Consider the following 18151-nt stretch of genomic DNA (forward strand, 5'->3'; position numbering starts at 1 on the left):
CCTTAAGTCTGAATTGTTTCATTTCACAATAGGCACTACTGATTAAAACATTGGCCACTGGTGACCAACTCAACTTTCAGTGCCTCTTCTCCCTGGAGACTGGGGTTGGGCTGAAAGTCCCAATCCTCTAGTCCTGCCTTGGTCTTCCTGGTGACCAGCCCCACCCCAAAGCTACCTAGAGGCTGGCAGCCACTGCCAATCATCAGTATACAAAGAGACACTGAGCGTTTTGAAATTGTCAAGAATTTTAGAACTTGTATGTCAAGAAATATGGACAAAGACCAAACATATATTTCATAATATCACACAATGCTACTTTACTTTTATGAAGCTGAATATCTAGTGAACACAGAGCAAGAGAAATATCTTTAAATACTGTTCATGGAAAGAAATTTGATATTTGTTCAACATAATCCCTGGATGGCCTCATCAGATCCAGCTTTCTTTCACCATTGAATCCTAAAAAAGAAAAGAAAAATGTACTGCTCAGGTGAAATCATTCTCAGAATCAAGACAAAGCCCATGGGCAGGTTATTATGTAGCATATTTCACAATTAGACCTCAGTTTGACATGTCATAAAGGCCCAGGTTGCTTTTCCCACAATCAGTACTTGTAAGATTTGGTTTTGCTGTATCTCATCAGGCCATTAGGTTGGTGTAAGCACTATGGCCTCAGGGAACATCTTTGCCTTGTGTTTGCTGGGTAGTGCCATTTCCCAGCAGTGTGACAGCTTTCTCAGACACCTTGGACTGCTGGGACCCTGACCGCTGGCCCCTGCTGGCAGCATCCATAGGACAGCGGCCTCATATCCTTGGGACCACATCCTCATGAGAGACAGAGAAGGCCCGGAGCTGCCCTTGAGGATTCACTTCCTCTTCCACAGGGCTGAAGGCCAAGGAATCGCTCCAAATTAAAACTCTGGATCTCAGAGCACCGTTGAAAGGGGGAAACAGCCTTGCCTGGCCGTACTTAGAAATGCTGTCAGTGTAGCAAGCCTGGTAGCTTCCAGAACTCCTTGGTGCACCACCCAAGCACGACAGGGTGGTGTTTCCTTATCAAGGGGGCCAGGTGAGAAGTCACGGAGGGCCCAGCTGGGCTGCAATGAGCCTATATCCCCATCACAGTGACAGCTGGAGACAACATGCCTCCAAAGAGCTGGGCATGGAAGTGAAGGCTGCAATATTGCCCAGATAGCCTGCATCTGCTAGGCTGGGGTGGGGATCTCTGTGGTCCTGTGTGCAGGAAAAGGGAAGGGGCAGAGTCCTTGGGGTTATGCAGGGTCCTCCTTTCTTAAACAATGGTCCCCCCGTGGCTGCCTCTCACTGTCTCCAGTCAGACACATAAAATTTGCTTGAAAGAGAAAAACTGTGATGAAGCTGACCTTGGACTACCTACTGGGCCTCATCTTCAGTGTTTCTGCCATTCCTGGGCTGGAAAAAAAAAGGAGCAACTTATGGATACTGAGACACAATTCTCTGCAGCCTTATCTTGATTCGGCTCTTCTCTCTATTGAACCCTAAGGCCTCATTCTTCTAACAGGGATTTCACTGCCTTCCATGGGGACTCACCTGGGAAGCTCTCGCCCTGGGCTAGCACCAGTCTGGAGGTCCTCTGGGACAGTACTCCAGGAACCTCGCTGCTCCTAGGATCCCAGCACTGTCACTTACCCATCATCCCACCCTTGAGCCTATGCTTATGTGGTAGGAGGTTCCACAAACCATCCAGCACAGGACTGCCCAGTCTGGAGACGTCATGGAGATGGACTGTTCTCAAAGCACTTTCCAGGAAACGAGTAGGTCATACAGACCCATGGGAGTGAGACAGGGGTGGGAAACAGCTCCACAGTCCCTATGTTCCGGAAACAAACGCTTAAGCCAAGAGACACAGGTTGTGTTCTGCAGGACTTCTTACAGCCTGCGATGGGCCAGGGTGTATTGTGAGTCTTTGTGAATGTCGGGTGCAGTGTTTTCCAATCTTTTCTGACTTTTGCAGGGTACCTTTTAGCGCCAGTGATTCACAGAATGCAGTTTCTGGGGGCATGGATCTAGTCTGACTTGCTCATTTTTCTATGCAGATACTGAGAATCTCAAAGGTGGAGCACAGCTAGTGAATGGCCGATTAAAATCTAAAAGATAACTCTTCGACCCTCTGACCCTTGCAAGAATTTCTGTTACCCAGGAAGGAGGAGAGGATGGTGCCTAAGCTCCTCCTGCCATGTGTTTTTGGGGCCATGAATCCTGGACCCTAATGCTCTAAAACACGGGCTCAGATTCTGGTCTACCCTGTGTCTGTCTGTCAGCAGAACTCCCTTACGCCTACTCTGGTGCTCTCAGCCTCTCCTCCTGCTGGACCCTTGCCTTTACAAGCTTGTAGGAGGAGATTTTGATTGCAGTGATACCCAGTGAAGGGTGAGAGAGTCCCCATAATTATCCACCAATTCACCAAGGGGTCCTGGCTCTGCTGTTTGCAGTCACTCCACGATTGGGATGGCTGCAGTGAATCGAGGTTAGAAAGCAAAGGTGAGAAAACATGCTATACCCTGAAAAGGAAAAAGGGTCGTCCCCAGGTGGCAGCGTGATCCTGCAACATAAAAACATAAGCCATTATGCAACCATGTTGCGTTACAAGTTCTTCAAAAATGTCTATAGGGACAGTTTTCAAAAAAGGGTGGTCCCGGACCAGTGGCACCAACAACCTCTAGGAACTTGTAAGAAACACAAACTCTTTGCCCCAATCCAGACCCACTGAATCTTTGGGGGCAATCTGAATTTTAGCCAGGTGACCCTGATGCATGGCCACGTTTGAGAACCACCAGTGTTTGGGGTTTGTGCTCTGGCAGTGCCTCTGTTGGAGTGTGTACAGTGGCATGTGGGCTCCTGAGCGAGAGAAAGCAAGACCTCAGCAGCAGCTGGCTCCAGGTGACTCATCTGTGGGGCTGGAGGTGAAATCTGAACAGCCAGAGGCATTGCCCCATGTTCCTGTCTGCCCCCAGGGAGACCTGAACTTAATTGCTCAGCCACAAAAGATTCTCAGGGTCCTTTTGAGACTAGCTCTGCCCAGAAGTGGTCTGGAGGGGCTGCAGGGTGGCTGGCTCCAAGGACTTCCCCACCCTTCTCAGGTAGGGCTTTCTTTGGGGGGGTTACAGTCTCCAAGGCTCTTGTGTACCTTCTTGGTGAAGTCCACTGCAGCAGTCCCCGAACCCTGCAAGGAAATGAGACGCGGGTAAATTCAACAGGAACCACATCATGGCCTGGCAGTGGTCTTACAGTGATCCTGCCGTCCCTGGCTTCCTTCTAAGGTAGTCAGAAGTCTGGCGCAAAAGAGGAGGTGGAAAGCATGGCAAATGGTGGGATCACTGCTGTGATCTTCTCTAGCAAGCTCCTACTCAAGAAGGCAAACTTGTCATCTTGGCTGAGTTACCATCTGTGTCCAAGTACGTTAAGTTTGCTTGCTCCTCCTAACAGCGCCAACTTTGAAACGGGCACATTGCAAAGCTTCAGACACTTTTAAAGGATTAGCCATTTTGGCTTCTTCAGCTTGTTCATTGCCTGTGAACCTGGTGTAAGAATGGAATCAGACTGGACCCGGAGGCTTGCGGTTAGCAGGGGATGGGACAAACTGCTGCTGGTGCCCAGGATGGCCAACCAGTTTTCTAAGCACTTGGGGTCCTGGGATCTTCAGAGCTAAAACTAGGAAAGTCCTGGACAAACTGGGATGAGCCGATCACCCTATCTGGGCAGGGGGTTCAAAATAAATTTTCTCTCTCGCTATTTGTTTATTTTTGCTACCATGAAACAAAACTTTGATTACCATTGAACAGGTTCAGCTGGTAATTTCTAAATTAAAAAGTAAAAACTAAAGAAGAAAGCTCTGACAAATGGACAACGGGCAGATAGGGCCATAGGGAAGCAGAAGCTATCTCCAGGGCAAGTTTCGTGTCAGGGGAAAGAGACAGGGGAACTGAAAAAAAGTACAAAACCAAGACACAACTTCAGGATGAAAGGAGCCGAAGAGGAGAGGGATGGAAGCAGGCTGGGCCATGAGGTCTCTCCCCGGGCCCTTCAAGCCACCTCATGGGGTTTCAGTGGAGGAAACTGAGGCCTAGGGAGGTCAAAAGATCAGCAGTTCTGCTCAGCACTCCCTGCCAAGGTGGAGATTGAGATTTGAGGAGAGAATGACAGTGAGCCCCAAGGTGACAGCATGCTTTACCATGATTCAATGAACTGTGAGTGGCATAAAACTATGGTGGAAGAATAAAAGCACGTACTCGCTGCAGAAATCTCTTCATCCGTCTGGTGGCGAGCTTGGCAGCCAGGTGCATTAGAGGATGCACTGGAGGAAACTGCAACAGAGAGATGCAGAGAGGGTCAGACAGGGGGACATCCACCGAGGGGTATTTTGAGAGCCCAGGGCTATACGCATTCCTTTCTACTCACTTCCCTTACAAATGGGTTTAATTTTCAGAGTAAAATCCATTTTCGAGCCGAAGCCTGAAATTTTATGTTTTCAATAAAGAGCCGCTTGCCTTGAGAACAGGTTTCAATTCCAGCACAACCCTTAAAAATATTCCCTTAGGGTAAATTGGACTTTTCTCTGCATTAACCCTCAGCACTCTGTGCTCCTGGAGCGGAGCGCCTTGTGCTAGAAGCAGCTCCACATGTATTCTTTCTCCCTCCCCAGGGGTGCCCTCCTCGTCCAAGGGAAAAGGTGGAGGGCAGCCCCTGTAACCCTCCCCAGGTACTTCTGGTTTCCTGATCTTGTCTGTGACTGTCGTGCACACCCAGGTGTACACACCTGTCCTCATCTAGTCCTCATGAATCCTCCCTGTGTGCTTTGGTTTAGAGTAAAATTTGATTCGTGTTACAGGTTTTTTTTCCTTTCCATTATTCTTCCTCCTTTCGTGGTGCCCTTGTTGGTTTTGATAATATCCACCTCCTTGGCCGGATGCAGTGGGAGGCCAAGCACTTTGGGAGGCCAAGGTGGGTGGATCACCTGAGGTCAGGAGTTCGAGACCAACCTGGCCAACATGGTGAAACCCCATGTTTACTAAAAATACAAAATGAGCCAGACGTAGTGGCGCGTGCTTGTAGTCCCAGCTACTTGGAAGGCTAAGGCAAGAGATCATGGCTTGAAGCCGGGAGGCGGAGGTTGCAGTGAGCCAAGATCGTGTCACTGCACTCCAGCCTGGGCAACAGGAGCAAAACTCTGTCTAAAAAATCCCCCTCCTTACCTGAGCCCTATTCCTACATCTGTAATACTGATTGATTCTTAGCGGAAACATTTTTTTTCCTGGTTATTTGCTTTTTTAAGGATCCTCTTAAGACTTGGAGAGCCTTGAATATATAAGTAAGAGACTTTCTAGTGGTAAAGTTTTACTTGCTATGACTGGGTTTAAAAGTTATATTCTGGCTGGGCATGGTGGTCACGCCTGTAATCCCAGCACTTTGGGAGGCTGAGGCGGGCGAATCACCTGAGGTCAGGAGTTTGAGACCAACCTGGCCAACATGGTGAAACCCTGTCTCTACTAAAAATACAAACATTAGCGAGGCATGGTGGTGCATGCCTGTAATCCCAGCTACTTGGGAGGCTGAGACAGGAGAATCGCTTGAACCCCAGAGGTGGAGGTTACAGTAAGCTGAGATTGCACCACTGCACTCCAGCCTGGGTGACAGAGCAAGACTCTGTCTCAAATATATATATATATATATATTTGAATAGAACCCCATAGAAATTCATATATATATATTTGAATAGAAACCCCATAGAAATTCACCCACACAAGTTGCTCCCGAGGGTAACTCAAATCTGTAGGAAGAAAGTTAGACATGATGGTTACTATTCCCATTGCACATACACATCGCAACAGCCACGGAAGATGTTCATCCATGTATCACTACTGGGGGATGGTACCACACACATCACAAAGCACAAATTTAAAAACAGATGGTAAGAACAAACAATATAAACAGAACACAGTGTTTACCAGGCTCTTCCTGTACTTCTGTTTAAGTGCATAACAAAAAGTTATTTCCTACTTATTTTTCCTTTTCTATAATTTATTCTCCACCTTCTCAGATAAGTTGGCCATCTACCACCCCCCACCCCAGAGGGAGAAAGAGAATCTCTGCAGTCCCAGGGAAAAGCCCCTGGGAAGCTACTACGCAGAGGGTGTCCAGAGGCCCCAGCTTTTCTACTTGTCTGTACGTATTAAGAAGGGACAGACGACATGCAGAGGAGAGCCACTTTTACAGACAGATGATTATGATAAAATACTGACCCCAGTTTTAATTGGATGTGTTGCCTCCTGAGTTCTGGAGTAGTGAAACAAAAACTAAATAAGAAAAGAAAGTGATATTAGTATTGAGTGTCACTTGCTCTAAACATCGATGCTGCATGCCCTTGTACTGGGCTGGGCGGTACTCACCCTTTTGTATATGTCTTGATTATCCTGGAAAGAGAATTGTGAGGGTAAGTTAGGTGAAATTTTACAGGGGCAGGCAACTGATAACGTTTTCTGTGTCAGGTACACCATGAACCTTACTGGATTTACCTGAATATTATGATAAATTGGCAATCTAAAAAGAAATTCCTCTATTACGCAAATTTAATGAGACTATAGTTGATGCAGGATCTTACAATAAAGAAAATTGCCAGCAATACATCATCATGTGAAAATATCTCATTTCATCTTTTCAGTTTGCAGGGGGTGGGGAGGAGAGAACTACTTTCTGATGCATAGAAGAAAATAACCATCTGACTATGGGTGGAATAAACTAACTATTACAGTTTTTGATTTGCTGCAGAGTGTATCCTGGTATTCAGTTTTTATAGTTCATATTGACCAAGCTTCTTTTTCTCCAAAAGCTTTCTACATGAATTTTTGCTCACCTTGCAGAAAGTCCAACTTTCCTTTTCTAAATCCTTGCCCATGCACACACCTCAGCCCTGGCTTGCGTAGATAATGGCTGCATGTGGGCTTATCTCACTCAAGGAGATGCCGGGAAGAAGGCTTCTTACAAAACAATAGAGTAAATGTTCATGTCCGTGTTTTGTGAAGTCACTAGAGATGATTACTGTGAACAATCATTTAAATCTTCTGATCTGGCTAGTACTGATCATTCACATCTCACCCATGCTTAAAGATTTTCGAATCAGCTGAAACCTCAATCAAGACAAAAATTAAAGCTGTTAATAATACTTCTAATTGTATTGCTGTGAATACAATTACATCTTCCTGCAAACTTTGTGGAGAATTTCTTTAGTGGAAGAGAGCAGTACCTATGGATCCTCTCTCTCTCTCTCTCTCTACCATGTACATACGTGTGGATGCACAAACATGGGCGCACACACACAGACACACACTGTAATCCACCAACTTTACCAACAGTGGAGGCTCTGTGGAACTTAACTCTATTTCCTTATGATCACCATTTTTAGCCGGCAGGAAGTACTTGCTATTTTTACAGCTCCTGGTCTTGTTGTCAGCATCTGTTCACAACTGTGTGTGTGTGTGTGTGTGTGTGTGTGTGTGTGTGTGTGTGTGTGTGTTTATGGACACTTATTGGGCAAACAATTGTTTTTTGTACCACATTCATCGGCTGTATACTATTACGTTTACTTTTCAGGGCAAAAATTGATGAGGAATGTGACGATGCTTTTCCTGGTGGTAATTACCCTGCTCAACGTTTCATATGCCCCTTCCTTTACTTTTTTCTTTTGTCTTTTTTTTTTTTTTTTCTGAGACAGGGTCCATCACCCAGCCTGGAGTGCAGTAGCGCAATCTTGGCTCACTGCAGACTCCACCTCCCAGGTTCAAGCGATTCTCCTACCTCAGCCTCCTGAGTAGCTGGGATTACAGGCACCACGCCTGGCTAACTTTTGTATTTTTAGTAGAGATGAGGTTTTACCATGTTGCCCAGGCTGGTCTCAAACTCCTGACCTCAAGTGATCTGCCGGCCTCAGCCTCCCAAAATTCTGGGATTACAGGCAGGAGCCACCATGCCCGGCCTACTTTTTTCTTTTTAGAGAAGAAATTATTTCTAATTGTACCGATCAATGTTGTTTATGATTCATTTCCCCAACTAGAATACCAACGCCATGAGAGCAGGTGTTCAGTTTGTTTTACTACCGCATCCCTAGCACCCGGCCCGTGGCATGCTCTCAATAAATATATCTTCTGAATGAATTAATAGTAGAGCTCTGTTCACAAGAACTTACTGCAATTTTCTGCATTGAAACGTCTTCTAATCCCATGTGGTGACGAGAAACACGAAACGTGAAGAGTTTTGTGGCTGTCATTGTCTGCAGAATGTGACTGCTTTCTGAATTGCCTTGAGGTAAAGGTCCCCTAGAGTCACAGACTTGGCCTATTCTGGAAACCAGAACAGGAGTGAACTTAGAGCTCTGGCGACACATCCAGACTTTGGGCCACTGAGGAAACCAAAGCCCCAAGAGACGAAGTGACATGCCAAAAGTCACATTTCAGGGAAGCAGCAAGCCAGGAAGAGCCAGTTTCTCTATTAATACCTTTAAAATATTGGCAGTTTTGTTCACTGTGCAACCCCTTGCACTTCTGCAGTTGGAAACAGTGAACGGGAGAGGCTTGGAAAAATGGAGAAGGCGGAAGGAAATTCATTCTTAGTGGGCCCTTGCTCTTGAGGATCCTTAACCCAATTTAATATTGCAGGTTGCCCGTGGGACAGCCACACTTCCACTGCCTCTGTGGATGCAGAGGACACCCCCACAGTCTTCACCTGAGGGACAGGGAAGTCCCTTCTGTGCAGCATGGGGAGGAAGTAACAAAGGGTTGAAGAACTCTTGAGTTTTCAGCCTGAATTTTTGCTCCAAGACCAAGGCTGTAAAGATTATTCCTGAAAATGAGAGCTAACAATTGCCTTCAAACATATGCATAGTAAACTGAAAATAAGAAGAAATGGGAATGATATATTCATGAAATTTGAGAAAGTGATGTTTGAGTCTTGAAGAATGAGAATTGGTTGCATCAACAGGCAATGGCAAAAACTAGCACTTAAATGCTGTCGTTTGCCACGTTCTGGATGCTGTTGAAAGCGCTTCACAAATATGAAAGCGTTTAATCCTTACAACAGCATTCTAGGGTACTAGGACAATTACCCGTATGCTACAGATGACAAAACCGAGGCACAGAGCAACTGAGAAACTACCAAGTTTAAACAGAGCTGGACTTTGAAACCAGGTATTTTTGTTTTAGAGTCTGGACTGTTAACTGCAGCCTGTGAAGGAGGCAAAGCCATTTCTGGTTGAGGAAAAGACTGTGCAAGGACATCAAGGGCCTGGTGCATTTGGGGAACACTGAGAGGTTCACTGTGGCTGGAGCACAGTGTGCTGTGGGTTAGGGGAGGTGAGGGATAAAGAGATGCGGCTTGGCCGGGCGCGGTGGCTCAAGCCTGTAATCCCAGCACTTTGGGAGGCCGAGACGGGTGGATCACGAGGTCAGGAGATCGAGACCATCCTGGCTAACACGGTGAAACCCCATCTCTACTAAAAATACAAAAAACTAGCCGGGCGAGGTGGCGGGCGCCTGTAGTCCCAGCTACTCGGAGGCTGAGGCAGGTGAATGGCGGGAACCCGGGAGGCGGAGCTTGCAGTGAGCTGAGATCTGGCAACTGCACTCCAGCCTGGGTGACAGAGCGAGACTCCGTCTCAAAAAAAAAAAAAAAAAAAAAAAAAGAGATGTGGCTCAAGGTGAAAATGCAGAGGCTATCCTGGGCATCATGGACTATCCTACCACCCTTTTGTTCTTTCAAGTAAATCAACTTACTTTATATCTGTGTGGTTACTACAGTAACTGTAAAGTTTTTTGTTTTTGTTTTTTTGGTGAGACAGAGTCTTGCTCTGTCACCCAGGCTGTAGTGTGGTGGCACAATCTTGGCTCACTGCAACCTCCGCCTCCTGGGTTCAAGCGACTCTCCTGAGTAGCTGGGATTGCAGGCGTGCACCATCGCGCACGCCCAGCTACTTTTTGTATTTTTAGTAGAGACAGGATTTCACCATGTTGGCCAGGCTGGTCATGAACTCCTGAGCTCATGATCCGCCCACCTCAGCCTCCCAGAGTGCTGGGATTACAGGTGTGAGCCACCATGCCTGGCCAGTTACTGTAGAGTCTTTTAAATGAAACTTTTTTTTTTTTTTAATTGAAGCAGAGTCTTGCTCTGTCACCCAGGCCAGAGTGTAGTGGCCCAATCTTGGCTCACTGCAACCTCTGCCTCCTAGGTTCAAGCTATTCTCCTGCCTCAGCCTCCCAAGTAGCTGGGATTACAGGTGCGCCACCATGCCTGGCTAATTTTTGTATTTTTAGTAGAGATGGAGTTTCACCTTGTTGGCCAGGCTGGACTCAAACTCCTGTTCCCAAGTGATCTGCCCACTTTGGCCTCCCAAAGTGCTGGGATTACAGGTGTGAGTCACCATGCCCGGCTAGTTACTGTAAAGTCTTTTACATGATAACTATTGTTTTGGAGAACTGCTATATCATGGTATATCAATTTATAATATGCAATATATCATAACAATTAGCTTAACTATATATGATTATAATAATCATAAGAATATAAATGAACTACCCATATTTTATAGTAATTTATATTTAAGATATTTGCTTGATTTTGTGTAAAATTATATTCTTGAACACACATATAAATGCACAGTTACAGATACATACAGCATTCTCCCATAGGTAGCAAAAGAGTGTGTTTGTTGAAGACATATATATATATTATATATTATATATACACACACACACACACACATACACACACACAGTTTTTTTACCTTAGGTTGGCGAGAAAGAGATGCCCACTGACTCAGACAATATGCCAGTTGCTAAAAAATAAAATGAAGAAAACAAATCAAAGGGATGAGGGGGATGAAGACAGATTGATTAATGGGTAATCAAATACAATTAGATAGAAGAAACAAGGCCTGGTGTTTGATAATTCAGTAAAGTGACTATAGTAAACCATAATCTATTGGATATCTCAAAATGGCTAATAGAGAATAATTTGAATGCTCCCAGCATAAAGAAAATGTAAATGTTTAAGGTAAATGTTTAATATCCCTTGATACTCCAATTCCCCCAACTTGGTTATAAAATACTATATGAAAGTATCAGAATATCACATGTACCTTGAAAATATGTACATTGATTATGCATTTATAATTTAAACAATGAATCAAAGATAAGTATAAATTCTTCAGTCAGCAGAATTTTATTACAACAGATTTAAAATACTAAAATTGTCCTATTTCTGAACCTCACATTATCTTCTCACACAGTGGCAGTGAATTTCAACACAACCCTCAGGATGCCCTAAATGAGGCCATGAAAAATGGCAGCAGTGAGTTTCTGCTGCAGCCAAAAATCTGATCTCAAAATAGTTTTAAGTGAACATTATACACATGATGTATTGAAGGTCCAGACTAAATAGAAATCTCACATTACTGAATAATTGGGTACCTCAAGCTGCACAATATCCAAGCCATCTGGAGGATCAGCTAAAGGTTGGGGAAATCCTATTGTGAGAAATCATAAAAGTATTAATTAGAGAAAAGAGGTCATAGCATTTACTTCAAAGTCTTTACCATGAGAAACAGACAGTTTCTATTAAAGTAATAAACCACCAAAGAACCATACAAAAGAGGTCAGTGGGAAAGTAAGATTTGATCTGATGTTGTTAAAAGGATTTACAAAGAAAATACACTTCTACTTGCCACTAGAATATACAAAGATTAATTTAAAATAGCATGGTCATTAATTTACCATGAGTGTTCGGTACAACTGTTAGCAACTCGGCAAAGAGGAGAAAAAAAATCCCAAGGTAACAACTTAGTTTGTATTTTGATAGAATTCATAAGGATGGCCTATTAGAAAATGGTGTCAATGAAGGATGGACATCAGAATCACCCTGGAACTTTGAAGACACATGGATACTCATCTCTCTGCTGCTACAGACTCTCTAGGGATGGGCTCTGGGGAAGGCTGCTGGCATGCAGCTGGACCCTGTCAACCTTTTGTCTAACTTCAGTGAACTCCTCTTCTCATTTGCTTGTGATACAATACTTGGTGGGATAACTATAGTGCAGTTGAAAGAATCAATTGGATAGGTCGAAACTAACAAGATGAAATTAGACGGATAAATATAAAACCTGGCACTTAGATTTTTAACGTGTGGAACGGAATGTGTGACTCAAGAGCAGTTTATGTGTAAAAACAAGACAAAAGAAAACTGAGTGGTATTTTGTCCCCTGCATTCTCTCTGAGGCAAGATAAAGCTAAGACAATGTTATGTTATATTCAAATAACAGGGCCTAAACCTTAAAAGGTAATAGTCTGACTTGAAATGGTAAGATACGAGGTAAAGTCACTGAGCATAGTTTTCTCTGGAAACAGGAATATTAGGAAGTATATGTTAACTGCTTTCAACTGTTTTGAGAACTACAATAAGTAAGAGATATTAGTCTTATCCTGTGTTTCCCCCAAATAACAGAATAAAGGCTGATGGTTAGAAAGTTACATGTGATCACACTTAAGGTTAGCGTAAAGAAGTTTTTGACAATTGGAATCATTCAACAATGCAAAGTAATGAAAACGAATCCTAAAAGGATTTATGGAGAGGTTCTTTGTTAATAAAACGTAAAGACCTACCCTCAGGAAACATAAAGTCAAATAGGAAAAAATAGGGAGGTGAGTATAAACGTATAGAAAGATAAATAAAAGGTAATAACAGATTTACAAAAGTATAATATAAACAGGACTCTACTGGAGCAAAGAGGCAGCACCTGGCTGTCTTAGCTGGCAGTGAGTTGGGGTCATTGAAAGTAGTTAAATAGAATCGGGAAGTTACAGAAGGGATCCCTGCACCCTGTCAGAGGTTAAACCAGATGACCTTCATGGTCCTTTGCAAGGCCCAGTTTTGTGATTACATTGTAGGACATGACAAAGCGAACATACTGTTTGAAACATATTTTCTCTGTCAATATATTTCCAAAGATGTTCTACTCTCCTAAGTCAAAATTCTAATGGAAAAATCTAAAATGGTATGTGTTTCCAACCTTAGTTGTTCTGCCACCGCCCACTTCCCTGCATCCTATGAAGATGGTGGTAAGATTCCAACCACAGACCCTCACTCCACCGCTGTTCCCTAGAAGTTGGTTCTCAGAGTTGGTGAGGCGATGCCCGCGCCCGGTCAGCACCGCGGACAGCTCACCGGCCCCGGGAGGTAGCGGCTTCCACCACGCTCTGGAACTCTGCCTCTCTAAAACCCAGGGGAAAGGCTTGGAAACGATTCCTTTTTCCACTGTGCGCTCCTCCCGCGCCCGTCTCGAACTGCCCATCAATTCCCATTCTTTGGAGCTGTAAGCTCAGTTTTACCAACTCTGTCCTCGTCTCTTCAGAATCCAGGGAGCAGAAATGGCTACAAGAGGTGTCTTCCCCTAACTCCTACCAGGACGTGCCTCACCCTTCAGTTTTAGCGGCACATGCTCAGGACATCCCTGGGGCAGGAGCAGCTTAAAGACAGTCCCACAGGGAAAAGTCTCCCTTGGTAAAAGGCTTCAGCATCTCGCTGTGTCCATCCTCTCCTAAAGGTTCGAAACAAATTGCAGTCAGAAATCAAGAAGGTAGTAATGAGGGCTGGCGGGGGAGAATGAAGCTTGACTCCCTTCAGAACTGCCCTGGGAGATCAAGGTCTGTCTCAGTCATCCTCAGAATTCAGGCCAGATGGAATCTGGTGAAGCTCCCCTTACCTGAGGAGGGAATATGTAGCATGCAGAAGCAGTAGATGACCAAGATGACAGGGAACTGGGGACGAAGAGGTTTCATTGTTAGAGTCTGGTTTCTCCTTGCTGGCCACAGACGGATGCTGCTAGGACAGGAGCTGCGCATTTCCCCAAGGTCCACAGGCAGAGGCAACCCTCTGTCCTGCATCTGATCAGCCCAGCGAAGAAAGTGCCTTTATTTGCAGCGCCCGGGAGCCCATTTGCTGATCACCAATCAGCTTTGCACAGGAGGACCCCGGCTTTCTCATAAATGTCATGCTGGGCCCTTATTTGTAGAATAATATCCTTCTGGAGTAGGCATTGTAGAGAGTCCTCTTTTACAACCCAGCAATGAAAATAAAAGGTAGAGAGTCCTGATTGTTATTCTATAACGATCTGAGAAGTATTTCTGACTCAAGAAGGGCTTTTTCTCTTTTTAATAAAAAATTGGACACAAATCTATAAATTATTGCGTGATAAAGTCTTGTTTCCTATGAAGCTGTTTATTTTCCACCACTAACAAAAGGATGTTATGTCACCTTGGTGCATCTAAGAAGGACAAAATTTGGAGTCTTGGGTATAATATTTTTAAAAATCTGAAGTTCAATTGGGGCTCTGTTTGTTTGTTTGTTTTTCAGATCATGGCTGAAAATTAGCCTCTCTGAGGTCTTTCCAGATTCATTTTAAGGAACAAGTTAAGGATTTCAAATTGTCAGTATTCAGGAAAACATGACAATGTTTAATAATAATAAATAACTTCATCTACTGAACTTCTACATGTTGGGATCTGTTTTAGGCATTTCACATAGGTTATTTCATGTAATTCTCACAGAAAATCTATTAGGGATGTCTTATTACTCTAATTTTGTGAATGAGGAAACAGATGCTAGGAAAGATTAAGAAACTTGTCCAAGATCATCCAGCCATCAAGGATGAGAGAAGAAATTTGGACTCAAAGGTACCTGAACCCAGTCATTTCTGTAAGAATATGGAATTTTAATTGATAAGTAATTTTTTAAACGTGCTTCCTTGGGATTAGATATGTGATAGAAGCAGGAGAAAGACTGAAGTCTTCTATTTCTTGCAAAAAGGGCAACATATATAGCATACATGAAATAAATATCTTGTTTTTTTCATTATGCATATCTTTAATTTTCTTTCTTTCTTTTTTTTTTTTTTCTGAGATGGAGTCTCACTGTTGATCAGGCTAGTATGCAGTGGTGCGATCTTGGCACACTGCAACCTCTGCCTCCCGAGTTCAAGCAATTCTCCTGCCTCAGCCTCCTGAGTAGTGGGGATTACAGGCGCCCACTGCCAGCCAGTTAGTCCAGCTAAGTTTTGTATTTTTAGTAGAGACCGGGTTTCACCATGCTGGTCAGGCTGGTCTCAAACTCCTGACCTCGTGATCTGCCCACCTCAGCCTCCCAAAGTGTTGGGATTACAGGCGTGAGCCACCGCACCTGGCTGCATATCTTTAATTTTTGCTCTTTTAGAGATTAGGTGGTTACTAATAACCGCTGGATGTTTACACATGGCTCAAACATGTTAATACTTTACCTAAGTCATAATATATAATTGTTTTAATGAATGAGCTTTTTTTTTTTTTTTTTTTTTTTTTTTTTGAGACGGAGTCTCGCTCTGTCGCCCAGGCTGGAGTGCAATGGCGCGATCTCGGCTCACTGCAAGCTCCGCCTCCCGGGTTTACGCCATTCTCCTGCCTCAGCCTCCCGAGTAGCTGGGACTACAGGCGCCCGCCACCACGCCCGGCTAGTTTTTTGTATTTTTAGTAGAGACAGGGTTTCACCGTGTAGACCAGGATGGTCTCGATCTCCTGACCTCGTGATCCACCCGTCTCGGCCTCCCAAAGTGCTGGGATTACAGGCTTGAGCCACCGCGCCCGGCTTGAATGAGCTTTTAAAGAATAATTTTGAGTGGGAGTTGCTCAGAAGGAGCTGTTTAGTTTTGACTTAAAATGTGGCATTTTGTCAAAAAAGTTTCAATTCATAACAGGCTGATAATTATAAACTACCTTATAGCCATAATATTTTGCCTTTGAGCCAGTAAGAAATCGAGATTTCTATTTATTACAGTATTTACCACTTTGGTTCCAGGAGGCTAACCCAAGGTCTTTAAATACCAGGCAGAGATTGTGCCATTTACATTAAAATCTACCCACTTCCTAACAGCAAATCTTTACTGAATGAAAGGGAAAACATGAATAAATGCTTTTTCAACATACACCACTTATCTACATGATATTAACCACTGTCACTTATGGTCATTTTAGGTACATGACACACATAATAGCAAACGGTTGTGGTATTTTTAATAAGTGTCAATCAACAAGTACTTTTTCAACATCTGCTCTACTGGTGAACTGGTGTTTATGCATAAGCGTCAAGGCAACCTCTGTGATAGCTCTGATTTACGTCAACTCTATGTTTCTTCTGCGTATTTTGCCTACACTATTTTTCAAATATTCAGGAGAAAAACGTAAAAATATTATTTTCAATACTAACTTAGAAATTGAAAAAGATTTTAAAAGTCTGTGCTGTTACTATTCAACAACATGGTTGTAAATTAATTTGTGTTTTCTGCATAATTCATATGCTAAGGCCCTAGACCCCAATGTGACTGTATTTGGAAACAGGGCTTTTAAGGAGGTAATTAAGGATAAATGAGGACATTAGGATGGGGCCCTAATCCAACAGGACTGGTGTCTTTATGAGAAGAGGAAGAGATGCCAGAAATCTTTTTGTCTCTGCATGCATGCACAGAAAAAAGGTTGTGTGAGGTTGTCTGCAAGCGAAGTAGAGAGCCTCACCAGGAACCAACTTGCTGGCACCTTGATTTTGGACTTGCATCCTCCAGAGCTGTGAGAAAATACATTTCTGTTGTTTAAACTACCCAGTCTGTGGATTTTGCTATGGCAGTCCAAGAAGACCAATACAAACATGTAAGCATTTTTAGCCAATTCAATACAAAAATAAAATGAAATAATGAAAAGTAAAATTTGGAAACGCTCCTTGATTTCAAATTATACGATTATCTGCCCAGATTACCAAAAATTCAGTGAAATCAAGTGGTGGATGATTAGAATTAACAAAAGTTTACCAAATTGACCAAATTTGAGGGAAACTATTTTCAGTACTAATTTTCTTAGGACAAGAGCAAAAATAAATTTTGAAATGTGTCAAAATTTAAATAGCTTTAAAAACTATGAAATACTGAGGGCAAAACTGGAGAATAAATGTGCAACACATTTAAAAAGAAAACTACAAAACTGTACTGAAGAAGTGTGAATAAATGAAGAGGCATATCATTATCCTCACCAGCAAGATTCAATGTTGTTAAACTTCAATTGATGGCAAAATTCATGTGTAAAATCAGTGTAACCCTAATTAAATTTAAAATGTCCCTTCATGAAATTTTAAGACTTATTCTGAAAGTAGTTTGGGAGAGGAAAATATTCAAGAACATTTGACAAATTTTTGGGAAAAAACTTGACACTTTACCAATGCCAAAATGTACCATAAAGCTGTAGCAATTGTGGTATTGTGGTCGACATTTTGTTACTGATCTAGTAACAGGCAAACCAATCCATAGGATGGGATAGAGAGAGCTGAAGCAGATTAGATTAATATAGAATAAAGGCACATTTCAAATCACTGAAAAAAGGCAAATTACTCATTGAATGGTGTTCAGGATCATCTGGCAAAAATTAAATACCCTATTCCACACTATACAGTAGTCTCCCCTTATCCTAATGGGATATATTCCAAGAACCCAAGTGGATGCCTAAAGCTGAAGATAGTACCAAACCCTACAGACAGTATGCACGAATTTCTCTTTCCTTCTTCACAGTTTCACAGCTAGAAAATCGTTCTTACTGTAGATCTTAGCCACCTCTGCACACGACTTTTTTTTCTTTCCTTGTTATGCCAATAACTTTCACCTTTTCACCTAAAGAAAGCACTTTATGACTTCTCTTGGGGATATTTCAATGGCCAGCATCATTACTCTTGTGGCTTTGGAGCCATAATGAAGTCAGCTAAGGGTGACTTGAATACAAGCACTGTGATGCCGCAACCATCAATCTGTTAACCAAGGCTGCTGCAGAGTGACTAATGAGCACGTAGACAGCACGGAGATGCTGGACAGAGGGAGGATTCAAGGAGAGAGGGGCAGGACCCAGAGACTTCATCATGTTACTCACCTGGGCATGCAATTGAAAAACCTAATTGCTTATTTCTGGAATTTTCCATATGTACTATGTTCAGACCACAGTTGACTGGTGGAACGGAAACTGTGGAAAGTGAAAACGCAGACAAGAGGGGACTACTGTAGGCTGGGTGCCGT

At 43.3% G+C, this 18151-nt stretch overlaps 1 protein-coding gene across 4 annotated transcripts in view; it reads right to left on the reverse strand.

Annotated features, from left to right (window-relative positions):
• Positions 1-317: 317 nt before the first annotated feature.
• The window catches only part of NMS (neuromedin S), a 45244-nt gene continuing 27410 nt past the window's right edge, over positions 318-18151 (reverse strand). For 3 of the 4 annotated variants that reach the window (XM_030921528.1, XM_030921529.1, XM_030921527.1), the window contains 9 exons: positions 11493-11548; positions 10808-10858; positions 6426-6449; positions 6279-6332; positions 4269-4343; positions 3167-3202; positions 2540-2581; positions 1383-1431; positions 318-459 (listed from right to left, as the gene is read on the reverse strand). In XM_030921528.1, the coding sequence (XP_030777388.1) occupies positions 1393-1431; positions 2540-2581; positions 3167-3202; positions 4269-4343; positions 6279-6332; positions 6426-6449; positions 10808-10858; positions 11493-11548 (377 nt within the window). In that variant the 3' untranslated portion in view covers positions 318-459; positions 1383-1392. Of the gene's footprint in view, positions 460-1382; positions 1432-2539; positions 2582-3166; positions 3203-4268; positions 4344-6278; positions 6333-6425; positions 6450-10807; positions 10859-11492; positions 11549-13780; positions 14052-18151 lie in introns of those variants that run through there. The other variant, XM_030921530.1, reaches the window with a different exon arrangement.

Source organism: Rhinopithecus roxellana, chromosome 17 (assembly GCF_007565055.1).
Source record: "Rhinopithecus roxellana isolate Shanxi Qingling chromosome 17, ASM756505v1, whole genome shotgun sequence".
Taxonomy (NCBI): Eukaryota; Metazoa; Chordata; class Mammalia; order Primates; family Cercopithecidae; genus Rhinopithecus; species Rhinopithecus roxellana.